The following is a 26,745-nucleotide window of genomic DNA, read 5'->3' on the forward strand; positions in this document are numbered from 1 at the left end:
CCACCAACATTGCTTTCATAGAGTGTAAGGTACTGGAATGAACTACTAACCAGTTAGTGTTGTAAGCATGTAGAAGATAAGTGATAAAAGACAACATGAATTATTTGAAATACAGTGGTAAATCTGTTTCTCTAAAAGAGTGTGTGAGCGAAAGGATTAATGTGGTGTACTTTAGATACATAAGGTTTTGGGTGCTGTCTTGGAGGCTTTCTGAAAGCAAGTTGAAGATACACAGCCTAGATGAAATTGCCTTGTGGTTCATGGAACTCATAGTAGTTACCTGTGCTTTCACACAATCTGCAAAGACTCTTTAAGTCTAGACTTACAGGAGCCTGTCTTGAGATGTGTTCTGGCCAATATGGCTATTCCTGACTTACGTGGCATGGAAGATGCATATATATAACTTAGAGATGACGCCCCATGGGATTATGTGTAAACACTGTGGAGAACAGAGCCAAAACTCTGAATGGCCTTGGTAGGTTTTAAAGGTGCAAAATAAAGCTGAATGAAAATAAAGCCAGAATAATTTCTTCATTTAGAAAAGTCAAAAGCAAAATTTGAGTTTTCCCACTTGCAAAAGTTAAAGATGACCATGATCGATTGCACATTGTCTGGGGAGGTTAAGATTAGATATAATGTTAGCATAAATTATGTTCATTCTAAATGAAGCATTAGGTTAATAAAGCACTGGCTGTCTAGTTGACATTATGTATTTAAGTGGTAGAAAGCCTTAATATCAGAGCAGGCAAAGCTCTGTTACAGAGAGTGTAGATATAACCACTTTGCCTTAAGTGTAACAACCCTTTTAGTATGTCATTTTTATGATGCTTTGGCTTGGGGAGTAGCACCTTTTGCCAGGCAGGACATGTGCTTAGCTGGACATGCACGCAGGAAAATGCTGTATCCCACCATACTGAAAACTGGAGGGTGTCGTGCTCCATTGCTTATGTGGGTTGAGCTGCTAGGTGACGGGAGAGGCACAAGTGTGTTCTCCATCTGTTACCTGTAACAGTCTTAACCACATGCTGCCAATAAACCTAAAAGTTTTCCTTAAATTTTCTTAGCAGCTCCTCTTCTTGTTTCATCAGTTACACACTAACATCATCTTCTTGACAGCACCTTGTCTGAAGGTGGAGGAAATGGAATCTGCCTGCAGCATCAAATAAGCAATATCTTAGATTAATTGAATTGATTGATTTACCTCTGTTTAATCAGAATTATACTTGCCACTCCTAGAAAGCCACAATGCAACCTCCAGCTTCACCACTACTACGCTTGTAATCTGAGGCAGACCCTGCTGTTACAGTCCTGCACTGCTCTGCTTCCCCTAACAGTATCAAAGTATTTTGATCGTGTAACAGTTTCAAGTGCAAATGCATTTCAACCAGGTCAGGCATGTAGTAGGCTAAAAGCAGAACATAGTTTAGTTCTTCCACCTCTATCCTGTGTTCGTGTTGCTAAACTGTCCAGTTTGTTCCCATGCTGGTAGGATTCCTCCCACTGGTGCACTGCAAGTTCCATGAAAATTGCTCTTAACTGGGTGATTCTCTCCAGCTTGCCTCCTAGCCTATGTGAAAAGTACAAGCTGCTGCTGCGTTTTGGCTAGGGTCTCACCCCAAGTTTCATTCAAGTTGAACACATCTCTTTTTCTGGGTGAAACATACATATCTAAAGACATCTGAAAGTTTAAAAGTCAAAGGAGGTTTTAAGACAGATCATATTTACAATAGCAACCTACAGAAGAATGAGCAGGATGTCCCTGGAGACCCACAATCTGTGGTGTTAGTGGCAGGGAGAACTTGGACGTGGGTTTTGAGAGGTGATGGTATCATTATGCTCTGAAGTAACATTGGTTTCCTTTCTTGTTGTCATCCTCTAGGCTGTCAGGGAACTGAAATATCAATAAAGGAAGTGGGACAGACCGTTCTCATACTTTACTTTTTTTTGGGTATCTGCTCAGAGTAATCTGGGAGTAGCATATATGTATTTTGTTTTGGTTTTTTAATTGCTTTATTTATGATCTCATTTATTTCCCAGGTGAGTAGCAATTTGATGTTGTAGTTATGGAAGATTTTAGGACATGTAAAGTATGTAAATATAGACTCTGCTTAATAAAGGCTTGCTTGCTTGCCCTGGTATGCTGTCTGCCAACCACTAGGCATATGGCCACTTTGTCAGCTCCATCTTGGCATAGGTTTTTAAACATACCTAAATAACTTCAGCTTTGCTCCTTGACTGGGTCACATGAGCCTTTCATTAGAATTTAACTGATGCTTCCTGCCTGGCATTGAGCATTGGCAAGGGTACTGGAAGGACACACTGGTCTCTGATCAGAGTTTCTACTGAAGTGAATGGTAAATTGTGTTGACTTCAGTAGAAGTCAGATTGGGTTTGAGCGTTCAAAGGTGCTGATTTAAATAAATAAATTAATTAAAAATAAATACTTCATGTCTAAGTGAGAGCCTAGCAATTTTCTAATACAAAGTCCTAATTCAGTAAGCAATTTACAGTTCAAAGGCCTCAAGTTGAATACCTAGTTGTGTGTAAGGCTTTTTTGTTGTTTTTTAAAGTCTTTAGAACAAGAGGAAGAATATAATAGTTATGCTCAGCTGATTCCCCTATTGTACGTCAAAGAATGGGTTGAACTAAATACTACTTAAGGAACTCCAAAAGCGCAGTATTGGAAAGATCAAGATTACAGGCTGAAGCTCATATGCTTTTCAGCCTGGCTCATATGCTTTTCATGCTACAAGAATGTAGATGTGACTTCAGTGATGCACTGGTTAACACTTATAACTTGCCACAGTAATACGTGAACGCGCTTTCCAGAGTTTAGAGCTGAGTTGGAATTCTTCGTGTTGTTGCTGTTTAAATGGTGTCTCAGTAGGTAAATTCCACATGCTGATCTTTAGGTGTTTAACTCTCAGCAACTGTGGTTGAAGACTTCAGTCTATTGGAATGATTAATTGTCTGAAGCCCCTTGGTTTGCCATTTTAATTAAATTGCATTGATAAAATGGAGCAATATGGAAATGCACAGTAAATATCTGCTGATGCCTGTTGAACTGAGATCTCTGATCTCAAGGAAAGGTCAGTTAACCTTCTTTGTACTCTAGAGGGGAAAAAAAATGGTCCATGCAATCATACTACAGAAGTAATTCTTTAATATTCATCCATCAAAATTAAGTTGAAGTTGCTTGTGGTCTACAAAAGTGAAAAGATTTCTTTAATAAAAGAGGAAAAATTGACTTTGTGCCCCAGCACAGGGATTGTGAGGGCTGCAAGGCTCTGCTTTGGAATTAAATGTTGAGCACTGCCAGATGCCAGGCATCGAGAAGAGGCTGAGTTTTGTCGGCAAATGGGATCTGCAAGTTAATTGGTGTTTTCTGCAGGCTTCTGGCTGTGAAATGAAATTGGAAGCCCTTTAGCCACATGGATAATACAGGACCTGAATACAAATGTCACATGTCACCATCAGGGCCCACTGTGAAACAATAGTGTTCCCACTCGAATGCTGCGCCATTACAGATCATTTAAATATGGGGATTACATTTAAACTAAAAGCCCCATTTGCCTTTTACTGCAATTTAAATGTCCTCTTAGCAAAAGCTAAGTGACAAATTAAATGAAAAAAGTGCCCACATTTTTAAAGCTGTAATGCAAAACAACCTTTTATTGCTTCTCATGTGCCACGAATGAATCATTATACTTGTCAACCCTAAACCAAGCCATAATTGGAGCAGCTACTGTTATCAAAGCGGGGCTGCGCTTGTGACAGCTTAATAAAGCTGAAACTGTTAAATTAAATCCCAGATGCTTAATCTGATGAAAGCAGTCAAGTAGAAGAATCTAAGACAAGTATCTACTGCTTGGTGGAGTGATGGAGCCCAACAGCTTGTCAACACGTAGATTACAGGATCAGATATATTTTTTTTGTGAACTACCATTTTCAGTATCTGTATATCCTCTTGCTTGCCTTTGCTGTGAAGAAACTGCACGTAATTTGCATGTTTCAAAACAAACATTTCTAGCAGATTTATTCCATTTTGATATTTAGGAACAGTTTCAGGGGGAGGAGAGCTGTTTTTTTGAGCCAAGGATTATGTTTTTATGGAGCAAAAATATGTCTGTGTCATGGGGAATCTCCAGAGAGCTTGTGCAAGTCAGGGCTATGGATAATTGGCAAATGTGTTCTGGGTTTTCACCCTTCTTAACCTGATCTCTGTTGGTTCTTAGATTTCACAAAATTAAGGAGAACTTAAAAGGCATTCTCTACATCCAGCTGGGTCTCTGTACTTTAATGCATAGGCTTTTACTGTCTACCACATGTTGGTATATAAAGTTTTTGAGTGTCAGAATCTCTTAAAATATTGCCATGAGCTTCGTCTGTGGCATAAAGCTTTCCTTGGTGACTTCTAACAATACTTCCTCTTACGCACACCAAGTGAGTTGTTCTCATAAAGGTATTTCCTGAGCAGAATAACATGTCTTTGCCTTAGTAGTTCTAGTACTCTTAGTCTTAGCAGTTTCTCACTGGCATTTAGACCTAACATGAGCTGCTTTTTAAGTGTTATAACATCCAGGTGGTCTACTTTGAGTTCATGTTTGCTGATACTTTGGCCATTTTCTGGATTAGTGATGTACTTTCATGTTAAAATTTAAAACTAAAATATCATTTTACTGGGTAATGTCATGTAGAGAAATAATGGAACATACTTCCTGAAGAATCACGCCTAAAATTTTATTAGTAACACTTTGCTCCTCATCTAAGACTTAATTCTAAATGCTGAATTTAGGCAAGGAATCATTATAGATTAATTAAGAGAGATTTAATTACCATTTTGCCATGAGCAAACTAATGATTGACTGTTAAATAAAGCTTTTCTGATTTGAAAATAGCTCCAATTTTCTCTATTACAAGTTTATATTCATCTCTGGAAAATACCAAGTTATAGATTTTTAACCTTAACTAAATGAAGCTGTATTCTCCATCTATATTTCTATCTCAGGCATTCCTTCCCTTTGCAATTAGAGAGACAAACTTGTACAAATGGGACATGCCAGCTGTTCTAAACAGTTTATCTCGGCTTAGTATTTAAGGGAGGGAGAAAAAAGACAAAAGCAGCCAGGGTTGTTGCCAGTATGCCCCTGGAGAAATTCCTTCTTGATGCCAGATTTGGTGACTGCTTCAGGGCTGCCATGAGAAAGAATCACTAAAGTTAAGCATTCATTACAGTTTTTGTGCTCTAACACTGTTTTTCTAGGGCTGCATACTTTGTCCAATGCCTGTGTAGGATCAGTATATGTCAGAAATATGGACTTTTCCCCATGTTTAGTGGTATTTCTGAAATGGTATGGCAAGGCTGTAATTTTCAGATTTGAGTACTAGGCATATATTTACATGATTTCTGCACCTTCATAAAATAACCTTAAAATTTCTTAGCTTAGGTAAACCAATTGCACATATCATATATTTGGCCTTGAAGTGAAAGCTGTAGGAATATTTGAGTTTCAAAGGACATGGGATGCACCATGCTTTACTCAGTTGTGAGAATTCTAGATAGAGTGATGCCTTAGATACTTGCCTACAACTATATCATATCCAATGGGCTGTCATTGCTTAATTGATAATCCCTTTCTTACTGTTGGGTTGTTTTGTTTTAGTGGCCATGTGTGGTTACCATACAGTTACAAAACGTATGCCTTCAGTTCATGCACTTGAGGTTGCATCTGCAAGAATAAGCTGTTAATATATGTCAGTGTATTGGAATGATTTATACTATTGGAGGCAGTAAATTAACAGTACTTCTGAGTTAGCATCACAAGACAGTTTTGCTGCTCTAAGGCCTGAGTTATGAGTGACAACTTAAAACAATTGCTGTCATGGCCCTAGAGTGTCTCAATTGTTGCTGTCACCTTCATTTCCGTGGTGAATGAAGCCAGGCTGCCATTCTGCAGAGATGGGTTCTGTCCATCTTTTCTGAGGGCAATTTCTTTCCTCCTTAATTACCAACAGTAGAAGTTTATTGGCATCTGTCATAATGGTATTAGAAATGCTGGTATTTTAGGCTGTAGTATGACAATAGATGGGAGCTATTTTCAAGGAGGGTATTTTTTTCATGTGGTAAAACTGCATTTATCAGATTTAAGGAATAATGGGAAAAGTAATTCCAGTGTGTAAGCATAGCTTGAAGGGTTTATTTTTAATGCTGTGCAGAACGTTTGGGTTTCCATTTAGTTGAGTTGGATGGAAAGTACTTTTACAGTAGGAGCCAAATTTTTTTTAAGTACCCACATTAAAGCTGTTTTTTAAGTTTCTATTCCTAAGTTACTGAACTGATTTACTCACAAATGTTCTTAGATAACAATAAAAAAAAATATGTTCTGTCTTGTAGCTGGTACAAACTCATTACTGCCCTAACTGTGGAACTGTGACTTCCGTGATTAAGGTTAGAGTTTTACTATGAACCTAGACAGGTATTTAGCATTATTTTTTTCCTTCCTCTCATTCTTTTATTTTTCATACCTCTGTAATGTTAATCTGTCATTTAATTTTCTGCTACCACTTCTAGTAAATACCAGAGCTAGAGAGAATTGATAGGCTTATGGAGTGGAGTTACTGAATCACTAATTTCTCTGAGCTTTACTGCAGTCCAGCAATCTGACCATGTGATGTTGTCCAGTTTTCTCTTGAATGGATACAGGGAATATAACTGAAAAATTGGAATAGCCACTAAAAGTGAAAAATGCAAGAATCATAGTTGTCTTAGGCCTGTCAAAGCAAGACAAAAAATGATCTTCCTCATGATTAGGGACCTATGTAGATTAAAAACTTGATAGTGAAGATGCTCATCAAACAAAAGGAAGTTGAAGATACTAAGTAAAGCTGGATAAATTAAACTAAAAATAATGTTAGAATTTTGAATCACAGTAACCAGGCATTGGAATAAATAACCAAGAGCTGTGCTAGATTTTAGAACTGGAAAATTAAAAAAAGATAATTGTAATACTGTTTTTTGTGAAAACTCAGCCATCAGTTTTGGAATTGAAGCTGAAAACAACCCAGGAAATCATAGGGTATTAAGGAATTCAGACTAGACAATCAGAATGTGTTCTATCCATTTAGAACCACAGAATCACAGAATGCTTTGTGTTCAAAGGGACCTTAAAGACCATCTAGTTCCACCCACACTGCCATCGGCAAGTACACCTGCCATTAGATGAGGCTGCCCAAATCCCCCATCCAACCTGGCCTTGAACACCTCCAGGGATGGGGCAACCAGAGCTTCTCTGGGCAGACTGTGCTACTGCCTCACTACCCCCTGAGTAAAGAATTTCTTTCTGATATCTAATCTAAATCTACCCTCTTTTAGTTTAAAGCCATTACTCCTTGTCCTATCACTCCACTCCCTGACCATGAGTCCCTCCCCAGCTTTCCTGTAGGCCCCCTTTAGCTTCTGGAAGGCCTCTGTAAGGTGTCCGTGGAGCCTTCTCTTCTCCAGGCTGAACAACCCCAACTCTCTCAGCCTGTCTCCATAGCAGAAGTTCTTCAGCCCTCTGATCATCCTCATGGCCCTCCTCTGGACTTGTTCTAATCCTTTCGTCTCCTTCTTGTGATGGGGGCCCCAGAACTTCAACTCAGGACCCTTGGTGGTGTCTCACGAGAGCAGAGCAGAGGGGCAGAATCACCTCCCTTGCCCTGCTGGTCATGCTTCTTTTGATGCAGCCTAGGATACAGTTGGCTTTCTGGGCTGCAAGTACGCATTGCCAGCTCATGTTGAGCTTCTTGTCAACCAACACACCCAGGTCCTTCTACTCAGGGCTGCTCTCAATCCCTTCTCCGCCCAGCCTGTGTTGGTGTTTGGGATAGCCCAAGCCCAGGTGCAGGGCCTTGCACTTGGCCTTGTTGATCCTCATGAGGTACGCACAGGCCCACCTTTCAGGCCTGTCCAGGTCCCTCTGGATGGCATCCCTGCCCTCCAGCGTGTCGACCACACCACGCAGCTTGGTGTCGTGGGCAAACTTGGTGAGGGTGCACTCAATCCCACTGTCCATGTTGCTGACAAAGATGTTAAGCAGTGCTGGTCCCAATACTGACCCCTGAGAAACACCACTCATCACTGATCTCCACCTGGACACGGAGCCGTTGACCGCAACTCTTTGATGTGACCATCCAGCCAATTCCTTACCGCACAAGCGGTCCATCCACCAAATCCATGTCTCTGCCACATAGAGACAAGGATATCATGTGGGACAGTGTAAAATGCTTTGCACAAGTCCAGGTAGACGACATCAGTTGCTCTTCCCTTGTCTACTAACACTGTAACCCCATCTGGAAGGTCGGGGTGTTGGGCTGGTTAGCTTCTGTTTATTTGTAGAAGGCTGTTTAGATTCTATGAGCATTGTAGCGGTAATCATATTTATTCTTTTCTGACCTTTCCCACTATGCAATGGAGTATTTGCACTTGCTCCGCTTTTTTGAAGAATGAGAGGTATTTCCCTCCCTTTCTTTTATGGGTATCTTGTTTTATTCTTAAACTTTACAAGTGTGTACCTTCCTCAGAAAAGAAGTGAGAGGAACTCATTCACCAATTTAACTAGGGGTAGGATACTTTATTTATAGTTAGCAGAAACGTCTACTTTTCTCCTGAAAATTGTCAAAGTCTCTGAAAGTAGACTGCTGAGAGTGGATTTCTGGGCAAAATATTTGATAAAATAGCTAATGTCTGCTTTGGGCAAGAGCACTGTTTGTGTTTACCACCTGGTTGTAAATACTGGAATCTAATTGAAAAAAAATGCAAAGAAACACATAAAGATGATCATAAAAGAATATTTTTGTACTATTTGTACTAGTATTAGCAATGCTTTTACCTTAAATTGATCGCTTGTGAGCAAATGAATTAATTGTTTTGTGAATAATAGAGAACTTAATTAAAGCAGGATACTAGAAGTGCGTAGAGGGGTGTTTAATCGACATGTGACAGATACCCAAATGCTCTCACAGGGGGACTGTAGTGTCAGTGCCAAGCAAGTTTCCGTTCTTTTATGAAACCTTTTGGTCAAATGTTATGGCATACTGTTAGTGCAGTTTGTGTAGCAAACTAAAGACAGCATAACCCAGAACAATGGGCTCATGCAAAATGACTGAAGTGTGTGGCTAGTTCCTGTTCCCATTGTGCTAGAAGTTGAAATGTAGGAAGACCAGAGCAAGAGTTTTTATTACTTGACACGCACAGATCAGAGCATGTAGTTGATGATAGCTTAGAACAAAATTTCAACCAAATTCATGTATGGCTTTACCCTTGGAGCAGAGGTATGCAGTCAGAGGGAAAGGAGACCTTAAGGAACTAGATGGTGTTTTTTTGTTGTTGTTATTTTTTGTCCGAGTATTACACCTGCACTTTCTCTATCCAACACATTTGGAGTTTAGTGTGCAGAAGGGCAATGATTCTCTCTTGCCATCAGTGCTGCAGGTAATCTATTGTATTAATCAGCCAGCTAGTGTGAAATGCATGGGGAGTGATTATACTATCATACACAATACAATCAGCATGAAGCACTTGTCAAGACCAATACATCAAAGTTTAATTCAGTAATAGAATGAATTAGAGCAAAATGAAACGTGTTCTCCAAGAAACACAGCACCCATAGCAAGCTTTTTTCTTTTTTTTTTCTCTGAAGGCTGCAGTGAGAAACCAGAGTGCATTAAGGAATTGTTTTTATGAATAAAATTGCAGCTTGGACCAATCTGAATACTGTGAATACTTTTCCTTGGGGTTCTTATCGAGGAGAGTGCAGTATTGAAGTGCTTTGCCTATCTTCACTGTTCCATAAAAGCAACTGTTTAATTGGAGCGTTCTCCAGTGGGACTCCTGATTATGCTTTGTTCTAGTGGAGATCTCTGCATGCTTGCAGGAGGGAGGTGGCTTTGCCAGTCATTCTGAAGCCACTTGTCCTTCTCATTGAGAAGCAATAAATAGCGAACACTACCTTCTTTGAGGTTTCCAAGTGGCTGTCCCAGTGAAAGTGCATATGTGTTTAAACACCAGATGTAAACCACTTTAAAATTCTTTGCTGACACTTCTATTTTAAAGGGGTCATAGGTTCCGTCTCCTAATATTTTTTCTATTCTGACACTCCCAATGCTGGAAAATGATGCTTTTGTAACTGAATTGATGAGGCTCAAATGAGGCACAGTAGCAAGTGTGCAGCAAGTGCCGAAGCTGAGCAGTCTGTTGCACAAAGGGAATGATGATGATTACCTGGCTCCATTTTCTTTGAAACGATAAAATGATACTAACCTGCTATCTTAGGGGATTTTATTTTTAAAGAAACATATATGCATCAATGGGAAAAACAAAGAGATGTTAAAGTAGATGTGCATCTGTTTCTTACATATTTTGATTTTACAAATGAATGTGTTGATCTTAAGTATATTAAATGTAAAATTTTAGGGCAAGCTCCAAGTTTCAGACACTGGTAATACATGGTATTGTAAACGAGGAAATACTGACCCAAGCATAATTGCACAGCAAGGTAGCATAATACTTCTAGGAAAAGCAGATTTCCTTGGAGGACTGCAATCAGTTGCACGTAATCATGCACTGGATCTTCAGTCATGCCCCCTGCCCTAGCCCCCAGTAAAATTGTTTCCACCGCCACCCTCCCATTTACTGGGGTAAGAGTAAAACATAATGGGAGTTCTGAAAAAACGAGCAATGCTTAATCACTAAGGAGAGTCTATATACATTCCTTGCACTTCTTTAGCTTCACGAATACATGCATACACAGGACATGTAATGATTACAACACCTGCTTTTACAATGACTGGATACTTCTTAGCGTTTTTCAATTTGCATGTTTAAATCTGGATCACTGTGAAGGTATGCTGACCCTTACTCCCCCATGAATTCAGAAATATGGATGTTTACTGAGGAATACAAATGTACTGATGTTTGCCTGTATGTAAAGGAAGGCACGCACTGTGTAAAGCAATAATGTAACTTTTTTTGTGATATGAGGCATGCTAAAGATGAATGACAGCTACGTGATTGAACCAAAGCTTGGTTTGGCAAACCGGGCTTTTTCCAGGTCAAGAGGATTATTGTCGGACCAAAATAGACAATTCCTCCCCACAATATGACAGTTTTAGTATTCGTTCCCTTGTGAAATTAGTACTAAATTGCAGTTGCACCATGACTTATCCACCAATTACCTTCTAGGGGAAAATATATATTGTGTACTGCTTTGTCTTATTTTGCCACCGTGCTGTGAGGAGTTTCATGTTAGAAAGACGTGGGTTACAGTCAAGGAATCCAAACCCGAACTTTAGTTCTGGTTTAGTAATCTGTACTTCTCAGGGGCTGATGCTTTATCCTCTGGAGTTCTTGTGTGAAAAGATAGCTGGTGTCTGGGGAAAGGGAGACAGTGAAAAAGAAAGCTGTGTTAGAAAGACAGAATATGTAAGTGCAAACACATTCTCACACTATTTTTTCAATTAATGAGACTTTTGTGCATACTGCAGGTGGTATTGCTGACATCTAGTTGAACAGGAGAACTTCAGAATGCCAGGAATGGATTTTTGGGGAATCAGCAGTTTCTCAGCATAGGATCCATTAGGCCAAGATGAGAAAAACTCTTGTTTGAGGCCAGTGTAAGCCTTCAGGTTGGTGGTGACATTTAAGGGCCAGCTCAGGGGGACTGGACTAAGCAGCATCAGAGTTAAATGAGAATAATATCCTCCAGGCTCCTTCCAGTTGGCATGTGGTAAAATCTGGGCACAAGTGAATGTTTTCCATGGACTTTTCAGTGATAGAAGCAGGACAGGAACCAGTGAATGGAAGGAGACAGAATGGAGCAGATGTCAGGGGAAAGGGAGAGGCGCTCAGGGAGAAGGAGGAGGAAGAATTGTGAATACAGGCAAGTGCACACATGCTAAGGGGAAAAAAAAAAATACAAGAAAGAAAGAAAAAGAAAAACAGCAAACAACCAAAAAAAACAACCCCAGAAACCCAAATAGGCTGAAGAGTGTGGGGTCATTGGCATTGTGCTTCGTTCTCCCAGATGGTGGCCTTTGTAGCGCCACAGGAGTTGAGCCCGAGGCCCTGTTCCCTTCCCTCCTGCTCTTCTCGGGGGGAGCTCTGTCTCGCACCCCTCATCCTGCAGGCAATGGGGCAGCCCTGAAAGCTGCTCCAGGGCCTGGGCGAGCTCAGATGTGTGCACAGCTCACGCTCAACTCGCTGGGAGCAGCGTGCAGTTGGGCTCTATTGAAATGTGAAGGGTTTGTGTGGGGTTTATTATAAATATGCTTCTCCTTGTGCTTCATTTGCATACAAATAGCCTGGGTTTCTGAGACGAGCTGCTGACAATGTAGTTATGCTTAACATCACTTCCCTCCTGTAGTGAAATAAGTTTTTGAAGGGTTTTGATACTTTTGGTTCTCTCTTCCCTTTCCTACCTGCTAGATACACTGTATGCATAGTGGAGCTTCTGAGGAAGGCAAGTGAATTCATTTGCCTCTAGTGGTGTTTGAGACACAATGAAATAAAAGGCTACTCATTTTGTAGGGGCATTGTGTAATCAGTAGTATGTGTTCTGCCTGGCCAAATGGTTGAAATGCTTCCCAAATGCAGTTAAGATACTCCACTTTTCTTTTGCTTTAGTCTGAAAACACTGGGAATCTGGCTGCAAAGTACTAAATTGGCTTTCTTTTTTTTGAGATGCTGAGAGGTGCACTGTTTCCTCAGTGCCCTCAAGTAATACTTGATTATGAAAACAAATAAGTAAATAAATCCAAGCTAACTGTTCTCCGCGGCTTTCCAATATGCCCCATTTTCTGTTTTGTTTTGCAGATTGCAAGAAATATATGCCTTCTGTCTTGGGTAGTGCTGAATGCATTGATGCTTAATAAGAAGAAACATTTGTAGTTTGACTGTGTTTACAGAGTGACACGTGTTCAAGAGGGTGTCTAAACTGAAGTCTTATGATTTGATTTAAAATGAAGTTTTTGCAAACAATATTGGCTTTACTCATTCCCATGACAAGTTTCAGATGCTTAAAAAACAAACAAAAAAACTTGCCGTACTGTATTTAACCAGTGTGCAGCAATAATCTTTATTCGTGTAGTATCTCTCTTTGATGTTCTGCACTGTAGCATATCTTATTTTGTTGAGGTGTTCAGATTTCTTTGCTATTACTTCCCCATTCCATGGTGGTCAGAATATCTGGGGACTTGCAACCTTAAGATCAGGCTCTGTTTCCACTGGCTCCCATGTTGTGGCATACCAACATGCCAAGCTACTCTAGGAATGACTGTAATGTGATGGCTTGTGCTCTGGATGTCCGTTTTGCATTCTTAGTCAGCAAAAGAATACTCGAATGTTAAAATTTTATTGTCCTTGAAGAATCAGCTGCATTTTTTTCCCAGCCTGTCATGAAGACTGTTGAATAGCTTAGGCATATTCCCTAAATCTCTTGTAGTGTATAAAACACGTTCTTAATGAGCAAATGAACTGTCGCTAAATAGCACTTTCAGATGTCTTCATGCTTCTGCCAAAGTTCATGCTGATGAAGAGACAGCTGATTTAGAGCAAAATCTTTCCATTTGAAAATTGTTGGTAGATACCCTGATATATTTATGCCTGCCCTGTTATATAGTGTCAGGGAGCAGATTCTAAAGTGATGGTATGTGTGAAATGTCAGCACAAATTAGCTTTCCCTTAGAGCTCCATAAAGAGAAAATGTAAAACAATTTTTCTACTGTAACCAAATTACTGAAGTAATTGCAGTAAAAATATTTTCTCCCTATTAGACTGCACAAAACCAGTGTTTACTGGATCTTTGCGATCCAGATGTGTTTGGAAAATGAATTATATGATCAGCAGTTCTTCTGCTGGGTTTTCAGTGCGGAAGTATGTGTTTACAAAATATGTGTCTTACTCATGCACTTGCTTGGTTGCTGTAATGTGAAGCTGGAAGATGCATAGTTCATGTTTGTAGAAAACAACATTGACTCCTGATACAAAAATTACAAGAAAAACTTGGGTAATTTCCTGCTATAACTTCATGCGAATTCTTGTTTGCTTTTGGGTGATACTCCTGTCTGATGACCCATGCGTTGTGAACTCTGGATTTTCTAATACAAAAGACCCACTTAATGCCTTTTAATTGAGATTGGCTTGGTACAGTCTTCCAGCTGTTCAGATGGGCCAGGTTCTGAGTCGGGAATTCAGTCTGCCTGGTGCTAGGTGTAGCTGGGAAGTAAGCAGTGTAGCCTTTGAGGGGAGAGTAAAAATATTACAGTATAGAAGTTTGCAATTAGTCATTGGCTGCTTCATTTTTAATAGAAAACATAATTTAGCAATTTTTTTAAAATCAGGTGCTCTGTGGATGTGTATAGTCTTAAATCCCCACTGCAAGTTGGAGCAGAAGGCCAGTTGGCTAAAACAGCTGAAAAAATGGAACAGTGTCGATGTTTGTCCCTGGGAAGATGGAAACCATGGAAACGAGCTGCCCAATTTAACCAATGCTTTGCCTCAGGGTGCAAATGCTAACCAAGGTGAGCCTAAACATATGCACTGACTGCAACATATAATATAACCTCTATCTTATGTACTCTAGCCTTGCAGAATTCAGCACTCTTTCCTGGGACAAGTAACTTTCTTGTTGAGGATTGACCAGCCAAATTTATTTTCACTAATACTATCCTTGCAGAAAGAATAAATAGTGTTTTTTTTCATGCTGGGGCTGCAATATTTTCAAAGCAAGTATTTGTGTTTAGTTAGGTCTTCTAACTTTTCACTTGGTCCTTCTAAATACTTGTTGCATGAAAATTGGATGTCCTTGAAGTATTTCATGTAAAAGCTTGTTGTTTCTTTGCTTCACTACAATCTTGTATCCCTTACGGTGTTGGGGTTTTTATTTTGTTTGCAGTTACAAAGCCTTTGATACCTAGTCAAAGAGAGATCTGTTGCAACTGCATTAAACTGAGTGCGTGAGAAAGTAAAGCAGCTATTTGTGGGATGTGCTCTGTGTTGTGCAGTCAGCATTGCTAGGTGTGGGGTGGGGGTGTAGAGGCAGCATTCTGATGTCTTAGAGGAGGTGTCTCTTCTTACTCGATGTCATGCTTTCTAATTGAAAACGTGATTATTAAATCTGACAGAAGCCTTGTCCAGTCCTCTTCAAGCAAGATTTCTACTTTGCTAATCAGTGGGGAAAATGCAAGATATTTTGCTGATGGGGGAGAACCTCATAATCCTCAAAACCCTCAGTATTTTGATAGATATTTCATATAATTATGATAAAGTTAAAATTAAATGCTTATGGGGGGTGGCAGATTTGGGTTTAGTTGGGTTTTTCCTTGTTTATTTTTCTTGGAAGATTACTTCTGAAGGAAATAGTTAGACTTAGTTTTTTTTTATTATTAATAAATGTCACATTCTGGGGCCAGAAGTTTATTCAGCATATAACTCCCTACACAGGTGGGTTTTGCTCTGTGAATCTCTCGATGTTCAGCCCAACCTGGGCAGGCTAGTGACAACTTGGACACGGCATCTCAACATACACAGACAGTGCTGTGTCAACAGAAAGCTTTTGCCATGGGAAGATGGCCAGTAAGGGTTATGTCAGTCCCATGGCCTCTGTACCTTTTTTATCTACAGTATTTGTGTATATTTATGACAAGAAATTAAAGTTAATGTCACTTTTCAAAGAGAAAAATTAAAAGTCCTTCACGTGCTTTTCATTCATCCCTGAGTCTGAGAAGGGGAGAGGTGGGCAGGTTTGAGTAGCTGTGCCATACACTTCCTAGTTTGTTTTCAGGAGAGCTGTCAAACGTCCTTCATCTTCAGCCATTCCCTTTGCGAAGCCCTGTTTAGCATTACCCTTGCTGTTCTGCAGATCTCCGTTTCTGAATGCAGAACGAAAGGCGCACGCTTGGTCTGGCCTGTTGGGTAATAGGATGTGAAATGTCATCTGCGGCCCGCTCCTTGCAGAGCGGGGCAAGACAGGCCGCCATCGGTTGGGGGTGGTGAATAGGCAGAAGACAAGAGTACTGTGAATGACTTATTCACATATGAATGAGTAAAAGCTGATGCAGCTTTCTGAACTTGTGAAAATGACAGATTCATCGAACAGGCCCCATCGGACGGTGTTCACTCGAGCCATTGAGGCGTGCGATCTTCACTGGCAGGACAGCCACTTACAGCACATTATCAGCAGTGACCTATACACCAACTACTGTTACCATGACGACACTGAAAACTCGCTCTTTGACTCTCACGGGTGGCCCCTCTGGCATGGTAAGTGGCTAAACCGGAAAGACGTTTCCATGACTTGCTGCTTTGTTCAGTTTCTATGGCATTATCCTGGGGGGGACGGTGGGGAGATGAATGAAAAGCCTGGCAAAAAGAACAGAGGCTCCCTTGAAACACTGGTTTCAGAAGTAGTCCTTTAAGTTTCTCTTGCATAGTTTTAAAAACAAAACAAAAAAAAGGCAAACAAAAAAGCCCTTTGGAGTTAACCTAGCAAAACAGGCCACTGCAGACATGGAAGTGTTGCTATTCCTCTATTATTTTCTCCATTTTAGAACATGTTCCTACAGCCTGCGCGAGGGTGGATGCATTGCGATCTCATGGATACCCAAGAGAAGCACTGAGGCTAGCGATAGCTATTGTTAACACACTAAGAAGGCAGCAGCAGAAACAGCTGGAAATGTTCCGGGCTCAGAAGAAAGGTAAATGTGGGGAAGAGAGAAGGGCAAAGGATGTGACAAGGTGACAATAACACCAGAATAGAACTTCGCATGAGAAAACTGTTTTTGAAGCTGTAAAACTGAAGAGGTGCCGTTAACTCTCCATTAGAAGTGGTTGTAGTGGTAATGTAATGTTCTGGATATTGGAAGCTTTCTTTGTGAGCTCAGGAGGGCAAGGTCTTGATTCTGCCTTCTGCAGTATGTCTGACACGACTGGGCCTTTATCCAAAGCAAGGTTTTTGGTTACGCAATGTAAATATTAATTTGTATAATTTATAGGCTTTTAAACAGAGCTTTGTATTTGGCATGTCAGGTATTTTAAATTATTTCATCCTCTGACATATAATTTAGCAGATCTATATATTTCTGAGGCGGAAGCCTAAGTTTACATTGAGGGTAACACTGAGGCAAAGTCTGCACTACAGAAATTCATCAAATTTGTCAGTTTCTTTCCAAAGTCTCATAGAATGCCCAAAATTTTATTGTTTCCAAATGGAGTTGGATTGACTTAAATGGAAATGAGTTTTTGAAACGCTGTTTTTTATAAGATGCTCTGTTACTATTCTTCTAATGAGCAATACCTTCCCCCTCCCCCCCCCCCCCCCCCTTTTTTTTTTGGAACAAACATTGTTTAGATACAATGTCTATGCCACCTGATGCTTGCTACCCAAAGGAATCCTGCACTGAACTCTTGGCTACTACAAGAACATCTTAATTCAAGCTTTTAGATCTTCATTGCTACTTCATTAACTATTTGTATCTTCACGCATTGTAAGAAAAAATACTACTGTGAAGTCATATGTAAATATTTCAAGTGTATGTGCAGGTGTTCTTCCGTAAATGAGCACTTAGTAGTTTAAATGATGACAATGTATACACCTGATTAAAAAAATCAGCTGGCAGTTTTTATGTGCCTCTCTTTCTGTTTCACAGTACCTAAGCTAGAAGTCTTGTATACTACTTTGTATTCTAGATTTGAACAAAACGTAAAAGCATTTTATGTTATTACAGGAATTTTTCTAAGTGATTTCTATCATGTAATGCACCTTTCCTTAAAATGCATCCTCATAGAAGGTTTGCAACTTTTCCAGCCTCTCAGGTCAGGGAGAGAAGCATGGAGGGGTGGTGTATGCATTTACATACCACTGACCTGTGATGAGTCCGCTGCAAGTGTGCTGGTCATAGTACAGCCCCTTTTCATTCCCAGTTGCTAATGGAGTATCTAGACATTTAATACTCTTGTTCAGTTCCTGTTGCATGTGAGCAGTGTCTGTAGCTGTCAGCTAGTATTATGCTATTATAAATAAAAGATGGATTGTGTGAAATGTGGTCCATCCTATCCTGAAACAAAGAAGTTTGTCATTTCTGTAGTCACTCACTGCTTTTATATTTTTTCTTTGTATGTTCAAAATTTACATGTTTTTTAATACTGCAAAATGTTCTGGTCAACCCTATAAGCAGATGAATTCTGCAACTCCAGCCCAGCTTTAGGTTTCAGTTCAGCAAACACCACATGCTTCTCCTTAGCTTTTATTCATGTGACTGATCTGATGTACATGGAACCACTTGTGTGGTTTAAAGTTAAATGCCTATATGACTGCAGGACTGAAGCCTTTGTTTGATGTGACAGAAGTGAACCACGTAAGTAGACACAATGGATGAAATAGAATATAAGTGAGTCAGTAAGAAGTCAATGTGATTAATCTTTTTTGGGTAATATTACTTGCTTCTGCATGTCATGTATTGCACATGCTATTTGTTAGTAAGACAATGATTTACATGTTTGTATTGCATATCATTTGATTATTAAACAACAACAATAAAAACCAAAACAACCTAATTCTCCTGAGCAATCAGTTCAACTGTGTGGCTGCATTTCGTTTTGTAGCCTCACACATTTAAATTGGTAAGAAGTAGGCTTTTTAGCATTTTAAAGCTTTGCAATAATACGTGTGGCTTCTGAGGAAAGTGGCACTCCATGAATGAGAGTGACCAAAGGCAGCTACAAGGTAGTGTGGAGTGGGTAGAGAAGCAGAGCATCCACAGTAGCTTGTATACAATTTTTAAATGGCCCTAATGAGTCTGATCTCCCATACCTCAGTAGTATGTACGTGTCTAAGAGAAAAAAAGCTGGTTGGAGTGAAAGGGGAGGTTTAGTGGAGGACTTGTTAGTGTCAGGTCGGAGGTTGGACTAGGTGATCTTGGAGGTCTCTTCCAACCTAAGTGATTCTGTGGGAGCTAGTGCCAGAAGACCCTTAGTAAAAAGGAGATGGGGAGAATCTATACTTTTGTTAACCACAGCCATGCATTCTTCAGGTCATTGTGCTAAAGGATTTTGTCCTGTTTCAACTGATTTTGTGGGTTACAGTTACAAAGCGAAGTATCCAAAAAAGTATGTTGCTGACTGAAATTTTAGGATGCCAAAATTCACTTGATTCAATTAAAGGATATTTTTCTCTTACATACCTCATTTAACCTTTTTATTCCTTTTTAAAGCAGCTGTCATCCTGAGCTTACTACTTTAATAAATATTAAGATACATGATAAGCTCACGTTTTATTTATTAAAATAGAGCATATTTTAGAGTATTGCCATTTATTTTATCACTATCATTTACATTAAAATGTAAAAAAATGGTACTACATCTTTTGAATCAGGAAAAAGTGGATCTTTTGCAAAAAAAAAAAGTCACCAGGTCTTTGCTATAATTTTTTCAGCAGGTGTTTTCAGAAGACTTTCTGATATTGAGTGAGATTTCAAAAAACACTGCAGTCTAAATAGTTGACCCATAATACACTTGCTAGGGCTTGAATGGTGTTTGTCCTTTGTTCTTTTTCTTTCTCCTCTTCACATATGCATAGAGGGCAGTGGATACGTCCTGAAAGATGCTGTTTTCTCCTTCTAAGCAGGAGTTACTGTTAATACTTTGAACTCTGTACTGAGAGCATCTTAATCACTTTTAGTTCTATAATTGTTGTAAGTGGCTAACATGCACTCTTTCTCTCCCTCCTCCCTCCATCTTTTCTAACACAGAACTCCTCCACAAAGGAGTAACCTCAATAACAAATCTTGAAGGTTGGGTGGGACACCCTTTGGATCCAGTCGGCACCCTCTTCAGTAGCCTGATGGAAGCCTGCAGGGTGGATGATGAAAGCTTCCACGGATTCTCAGACTTCATGGGTAAGGCTGTGCAAAGGGAGCTATCTTTTATACTTCTTCATTCACCAGAAGCATTTTTCTATTTTTCCATTCCAAATTAACTTTGGAGTCAGTGTTCTTATAGAAACTCGTTCTTGAAAAAAATCTGTATTTCGTGCCTGAAATAAAAGCAAATAAGCTTTTATAGCAGCAACACTTTCCACATACCTTCCCCTCTCCTTTTTTCTGAGACATTACAGAAGATCATAAAATAGTTAAGGTTGGAAAGCTCCATAGATCTGCTCAGAGCAGTGTCAACTACAGCAGGCTGCCCAGAGCTGTGTCCAGATGGGTTTTGAATAACTCCAAGAATGAAGACTTTATAACCTCTCTGGGCAACCTCTTCCAGTGCTCAACAGCCTTCACAGTAAAGAAGTCTTTTCTCAGATGGAACCTTGCATTTCAGTTCGTGCCCATTGCCTCTTGTCCTGTCACAGGCTACCACTGAGGAGAGTCTGGCTCTGTCTTCTTTACATTCTCCTTATCATATATTTATACACATCGGTAAGATCCTCCTGAGCCTTCTCTTTTCCAGGTCAAACAGCCCCAGGTGTTTCAGTCTCTGATTGTATGAGAGATGCTCCACTCCCTTAATCATCTTTGTAGCCCCTCACTATATTTGCTTCAGTATGTCTGTGTATGGGGGGGCCCTGAACTGGGCACAGCGCTCTGTATGCCTCTCACCAGTGCTACAGAGGGGAAGGATCAACTCCTTGACCTGCTGGCAACCCTTTTCCTAATACAGCCCAGGGTGTTACTGGACTTCTTAGTTACACATGCACACAATACTTCAAATGAATGACAAAACACTTAAAAATGGTAACGTACACAAAGAATATTAATTGGAAAGTAGTGTTGCAGAATTCATGCATGTTTTCAGTCAGGTTGTGTATGCCCAATTTCAGTATTTGCTTCCCAGGAGCTTAAGTGATGCATTCTTCATTCTCAGACTGTTTCCATCTCTGCAGTAGTTTGTGTGGACCCCATCCCTCTACAGCTTTTTTGCATGCACGTTCCCAATTTCCAATCTTCTTGGATCTTTGCCTGTAAACTTATTGTATTCAATTAGATTTTCTTCAGTAAACTTCTAAACCCATAAACACCTATTGTGGAAGAACTTTTAATTAAAAGAAATCAGAAATCAGATTATTTGCAATTACCAAACCAAGCCAAAATGCCACCACAAAACAAAACCCTGCCAACGAAACAAAAACCCACAACAATCCACAAAATAAAAGTATTATGTGTTGAAAAGTAACTTCCCCGTACACATGCATATGTGTTCTGCCTTCTCGTATTCTGCACTTGCCAATCTCCTTACACCTCTCTATTGTAATAGTTTGTTCCCTAACAGGACTGTTAACTGCTAGAGGTTGGAATAGCGTTTTGTCTATGGTAAATCTGTGAAGTGCCAAATGAATTGTTAGTACTCTTTAAAGCAATTTATGGTTTGGTCTGTATGAAATTTACAGGTAATCTTTACTAAAAGTAAGAATTGTAGTGTCATTAAAATTTAGAAACACTACATATGTTTATCACAAATACAGCTGTAACATATAATACAAAATCCTGAAGAGAGCTCCAGCAAACAGTGAATGCTTAAAAAGTTATGAAGTTATCAGGCCTACTGCCCTTGCACAATCCTAATAACTTCATTTGAAATCTATGCAGAGGTATAAATGCCTTCCCTTTCCACTTACACAACATTGAGGCTTTAAGGAGATACAGAAATGGATGGGGAAAAAAAAAATAAAAATTGAAATGCATCTTCCAATTTTGGCCATGTTAACACAAAGCTGGAAAAAAAACTGCCTTTCTCCAAGTCATACGGTTTAAAGACAAACGCTTATTTTCACTTGAGTGGTTATTTTTTGAAACCCGATTGTTTTGTGTATTTCTCCCTTGTGAAATTGGATCAGGTAGTTTACATTGGATCTTTGGATCTTGAAATCAAGCTAAGTAATTTAAATCATTTAAACAAATGAATACTGACAGAGGTAGCAGTTGTAAATGTGGCAATGTAAGCAGATTATGGATTAGAATGGCTTACTGATGTGCTGTTCTTTGTTTCACCCTTTACAGAGAACATGGGGCAGTGCAAATCTCTGGAGTACCAGCACCTGCCTGCACACAAGTTCTTAGAAGAAGGGGAATCTTATTTAACGCTGGCCGTGGAAGTAGCATTGATAGGGCTGGGACAGCAACGAATAATGCCAGATGGCTTGTATGCACAAGAGAAGGTTTGTCGAAATGAGGAGCAGCTCATTTCTAAGCTACAGGAAATTGAATTGGATGATACTCTGGTGAAGATTTTTCGAAAACAAGCAGTCTTCCTATTAGAAGGTAGCTCAATATAGATGCTAACTGCTTCTTTAAACTGTCTTCACGTATAGACGCCCACAGAACTAGTATTCCTGTGGAAACTGACCTTACATACTTAAGACGTTTTTTGATGTAGAACTCCAGCAAAATTTTGTTTTCAATCTCATATGAAAATCAAGCATATGTGTAATAATACCATGACTGTAGAGATATCTGCTGACTTACGAGCCTTTAATTTTAATTTTTATTGCATTTTGTTCTTTAGATCTGTTACTTTATCGTAATCTCCATATCCTAATTATACAGCCCAGGCTCACACTTTAGTCTTATAGACATCAGTTATCAGCAGTTCTCAGGTAGCAGAATTCTAAAGGTCGCTTGTATCCTGGACTGTCAGCTTTGTAAATGCATGACGATTTTTACTTCTTTTCCCAAGTGAAGAGCTTAGAAAATTCACTTAAAATTGTTGGGACAGAAGTATAACATTTTATTTGTAGCAACTAGGAAATGAATCCTCTCTGGAATTTCAGTCATACCTGAAAATTAGAATATGTGTTCAAATATTGAGGCTTAAGGCCTGATCATGTGACTAAACTGCAACTAAGGCAATTTTCTATTTGGGAATTGTGGTAGATTGCAATAAAATCTTCAGGGAAAAAATTGCATGCCTTTGCCTTAGCTTTTAAAAAGGCTTAACATATCATTTAGCCTCATGTTTAGAAAGTAGCCTCATGGGTTCTGAGGTTGTCTTTCTTGCTTTTTTTTTTTTAATGGAAGAAAAAACTTTAAAGGAACTAATTAGCTGAAGGTAAGGTCCAAGTTTTGAGTGCCCGCTCAAGGGATGGCAGGAATATTGCTCTAGGTGTGTTGTGAAGACTGTTACACAGCAGTCAGGTTTTGCTTTCTTTCTGTGAGACATTTGTCTTTTAAAACTTCTCCTTTAATGGAAAAGACACAGTATGCCCAGATCCTTAAAGACTTTGGTACCTGCTGCTGATGATGCCATTTGAAACTGCAGAGAAGCTGCACCATAGAGAGAGTTTCCATTATGGTTTGGCTATACTGCTGCTTTATGGTCTTTGGACAAGAACAGCTGCTCACTGGATCCAGCTATTAACAACCACAAGACAGGGATCCTATGGATTATAAAATCAATTTGCTGCATCTCCATACTGTTAAAGACGCTTCATGAGGAAAAGGCAGCATTTCTCTCAAATGTCCTCTGATAATTTTGGTTTACTACTTGGATCACTGATACATCCTTGTCTTAGAGTAGTAAACAAGTGATCATAGCAAAAAATCTGCTAAAATAGCTACCAATGAAATTGTGGTGAGCAGTGTGCAAAGAGGGTCTTGCATTACTGTTTGCTGAGAAATTCAGCTTTCCTGCAGTAGGTTCAGCTTACGCCAGGTTAGGCAGAAACTGTCACCTCACATAGAGGAAATAACTGTGCTGTGACTGAAAATCGTAATCATATCAATTGTGTTTTTATAGTTAAAGTCTTGTAGACGTAATAAAGAAAGCTTAATCCAATATTAAGCTGATTTCTATGTTGTTAATGCATATTAATGCCTCCTGTATATAGCTAACATTTGGTGTGTGGGAAAGCAGAATGTTAAGACTGTGTTGCAAGAACTGTTTTATTTTTTTGTGTGTTAAGTTAATGTTAAGTTTGTGTTTGCAAAGTCAGTGGCAGAATATATTTTCAAATAAATGCTTTGTCATGTACTTCTCATGTCCTAACTGAGTTTCTGACTGACCACCAATTGGCAAATGTACATGAAATGGTTTCTTTTGTTGAAGCAATGCTATCTAGTTTTCAATGGCTTTCAACTTAACTTAAAATGATTATATGAGGCACACTGTGTCACCTATTAAATCTTCACATTTCCTTTGTAATCAGTCCCAGTCTTCACAAATGCCCACCTACGGAGCTCAGATTTTTTTCCATGCCTAGTGGTTTTTACCTTTGCGTGTTGTGCTAAGGTGCCAGTCAGAAAAACATTGCTGAAACAGCTGTGCTGCTCTTAGTTGTTGCCACTTCCATCTCGTGGAGTTCATCCTCCTCTGCAGCAGAAGTGGCTGCTGCATAAATTGTGCACATCCTCATCTGCTTCAATGTAGGGCCAGTCATGTTAGTTTGAATTGCTGCTGGAAGCTGTATAAAGGACGTGTGACTCTGCAGTGAAGTGTGCTCACCCAGTCATTGTCCATCCAGGTGTGGTGGGCTGAAATCTCTACTACAGGAGGAAGTAAAATCCTCTTCTCCCACAGTAACTTCTAAGACTGCTGGCTGGTATCTGTGCTGTAATTGCCCAGTAATACTTAATGTATGATTCTTATTCTATATCTTACAGCATTTTATTCTAGCTGCTGAAGTCAAAAGCTGCTTAACACAGTGTTCCTGTTAACAGGAATAACAGCCTCAGGGTTGCAGGAAAAATGTAATAATGGGATTCATAGTCACTGTGAACATTCAGAACTCAGCAAGGAAATAGTTGAATTTCAATTTTCTTCTAAATCGTCATTTCTGCTGTCAATCGACACCACTGTTACGAATTTTAAATACTGCAGTGACTGCACTGAACATGTACGAAATCCATTCTGCTAGCAATTAGGATAGTTTCCCAAAGCAAATATAATTTTTAAGATCATGGGGGTGTAACAGACTAGCAAAATGACCTTTGGTACAAGGTCTGACCTAGTCTTCTCTGGAGACAAGGTCCATATCCAAGGGTTATTTAAATACTTAATGTCACGTGAGAGATTAATAGAGATCAAGTGCTGCTACAGTGATTGGTCATGAAAGTTCAGTCAAAGATACACGCTTTTCCACTGTAACCACACTTTTTTTTTTCCCCAGTGAATTTTGAGAAAGAAATTATGCACCAACAGTGGGTGCATAGGAATTTGTATGCATAACAAAACTGTATGGAGGCAAAACTGGTTTTAACACCTTCAACTTTTGTATACCATAAACTTGTTGAATGAGCTCCATAACGTGCTGGGACCATTCTGTCATTTGTATGTGCATTGGTAGCATGCTTAATACTATGCAATTTGCAGTCTGTCTTATTTTCTCAAAGAATATGTAGTATATAATACATTTGTAATATATCGTTTATATATGGTACATGTAGAGTATGATTCACAAAAAATATTGATGCAGTTTTTAACTTTTGTACAGCAAACTCTGCCTCTGAATTCCAGTTCTAACTCAAGATATAGGTAGTAGTTTTGAAGGTGCAGAATTTGTTTTAACAATCTGTAAAGATGGATGTTCTCTTTCTCTTTCCCACAGCTGGACCATATAGTGGTTTGGGTGAAGTCATCCATCGAGAGAGCGTTCCAATGCACACATTTGCCAAGTATCTTTTCACCTCTCTCCTACCTCATGATGCTGAATTGGCATACAAAACTGCACTGAGAGCCATGCGGTATGTATTCACAAGTCGTCTAGAAACACCACAAGTAGCAGTTGAGAAAAGGAGGGGAAAGCTTGATAAAGCTTATTCCCTTTAAGGAGAAATTACTTTGGTTTTGTCATGTGTAAAAGCAAGTGATGTTTGTAATAACTACAGTATAATCATCTATAAACGTACAATTAGTGTTTACCTGCAACCATAAAACAGCATTCTGTTATAATCTTTTGTTCTAGAATACCCCTCTGGGGACATGTGGTTTTGTTTTCAGCAATGGCAGCTCTAGCACGTGTGTTCTCACCCATGTGTTTGTGTGCACGTGATGGCAGTGGTGAGGAAATAAGGAAAGAGACATCCTACCAGCAGTCTCAGTGTCTAAGTCTGCTGCTTAGCCTGTTCTATAGGACTATTTGTTCCACCAATCGTCTTTATAAATTAGCTCTCAATGGTAGATTTGAAACCATATGGTGTGGTCTGAGCCTGTGTTTTTTTCTTGTGCTTCACAACTAAGCAGTCTTGGACGCTTCTGGGTGAACATTGGAATTTAAATGGAGTATGTCATATGACAACAAAATGTGTGACTTGCATCTCATTTGTCTTCAGTAATTGGGAGAAAGATGTTTCTTGGGGAGTGCTCAGTGTGTGTTGGCTTAAACTCAGGGCAGGCCAGATTGCTAATGGTGGCTAAGAAGAGTCTTGTGAAGGAAGTTTCAATGGCCTAAATGATCAGTGAAAAATCTGTGTTGTCCTCCTACAGTGCAGGGAAGAAACTGGTCTCATCTGGATTGTTTGGTTGCTATCAAGAACTTGTAGTAAGTTATGGTTGACAAAGAATAGGAGCAATCAGGTATCCAACTAGAGACATATGTGTTGGGTTTTCGTGGTCATTATTATCAAGAATGATTGCACAGTGATTGAAAGACGCTATCAACATAAGTAGTATACAGCTTCATCAGACAGGTTATGTCCTAGTGGCCTGAAGATTTTTTGTAGTGTTTTTGCAGAATGCTAAACAGGGAAAAAACAATTGTGTGTTCAAAAGACTAAACATGA

At 39.4% G+C, this 26,745-nt stretch overlaps 1 protein-coding gene across 9 annotated transcripts in view; it reads left to right on the plus strand.

Annotated features, from left to right (window-relative positions):
• The window catches only part of ZSWIM6 (zinc finger SWIM-type containing 6), a 115,002-nt gene that overhangs the window by 73,678 nt on the left and 14,579 nt on the right, over positions 1–26,745 (plus strand). For 8 of the 9 annotated variants that reach the window (XM_066988940.1, XM_066988942.1, XM_066988945.1 and 5 more), the window contains 6 exons: positions 14,377–14,556; positions 16,121–16,297; positions 16,585–16,731; positions 19,783–19,929; positions 22,030–22,290; positions 25,572–25,707. In XM_066988940.1, coding sequence (XP_066845041.1) covers positions 14,377–14,556; positions 16,121–16,297; positions 16,585–16,731; positions 19,783–19,929; positions 22,030–22,290; positions 25,572–25,707 — 1,048 coding nt within the window. The remainder of the gene's footprint in view (positions 1–14,376; positions 14,557–16,120; positions 16,298–16,584; positions 16,732–19,782; positions 19,930–22,029; positions 22,291–25,571; positions 25,708–26,745) is intronic. The other variant, XM_066988941.1, reaches the window with a different exon arrangement.

This window comes from Anser cygnoides, chromosome Z (genome assembly GCF_040182565.1).
Source record: "Anser cygnoides isolate HZ-2024a breed goose chromosome Z, Taihu_goose_T2T_genome, whole genome shotgun sequence".
Taxonomy (NCBI): Eukaryota; Metazoa; Chordata; class Aves; order Anseriformes; family Anatidae; genus Anser; species Anser cygnoides.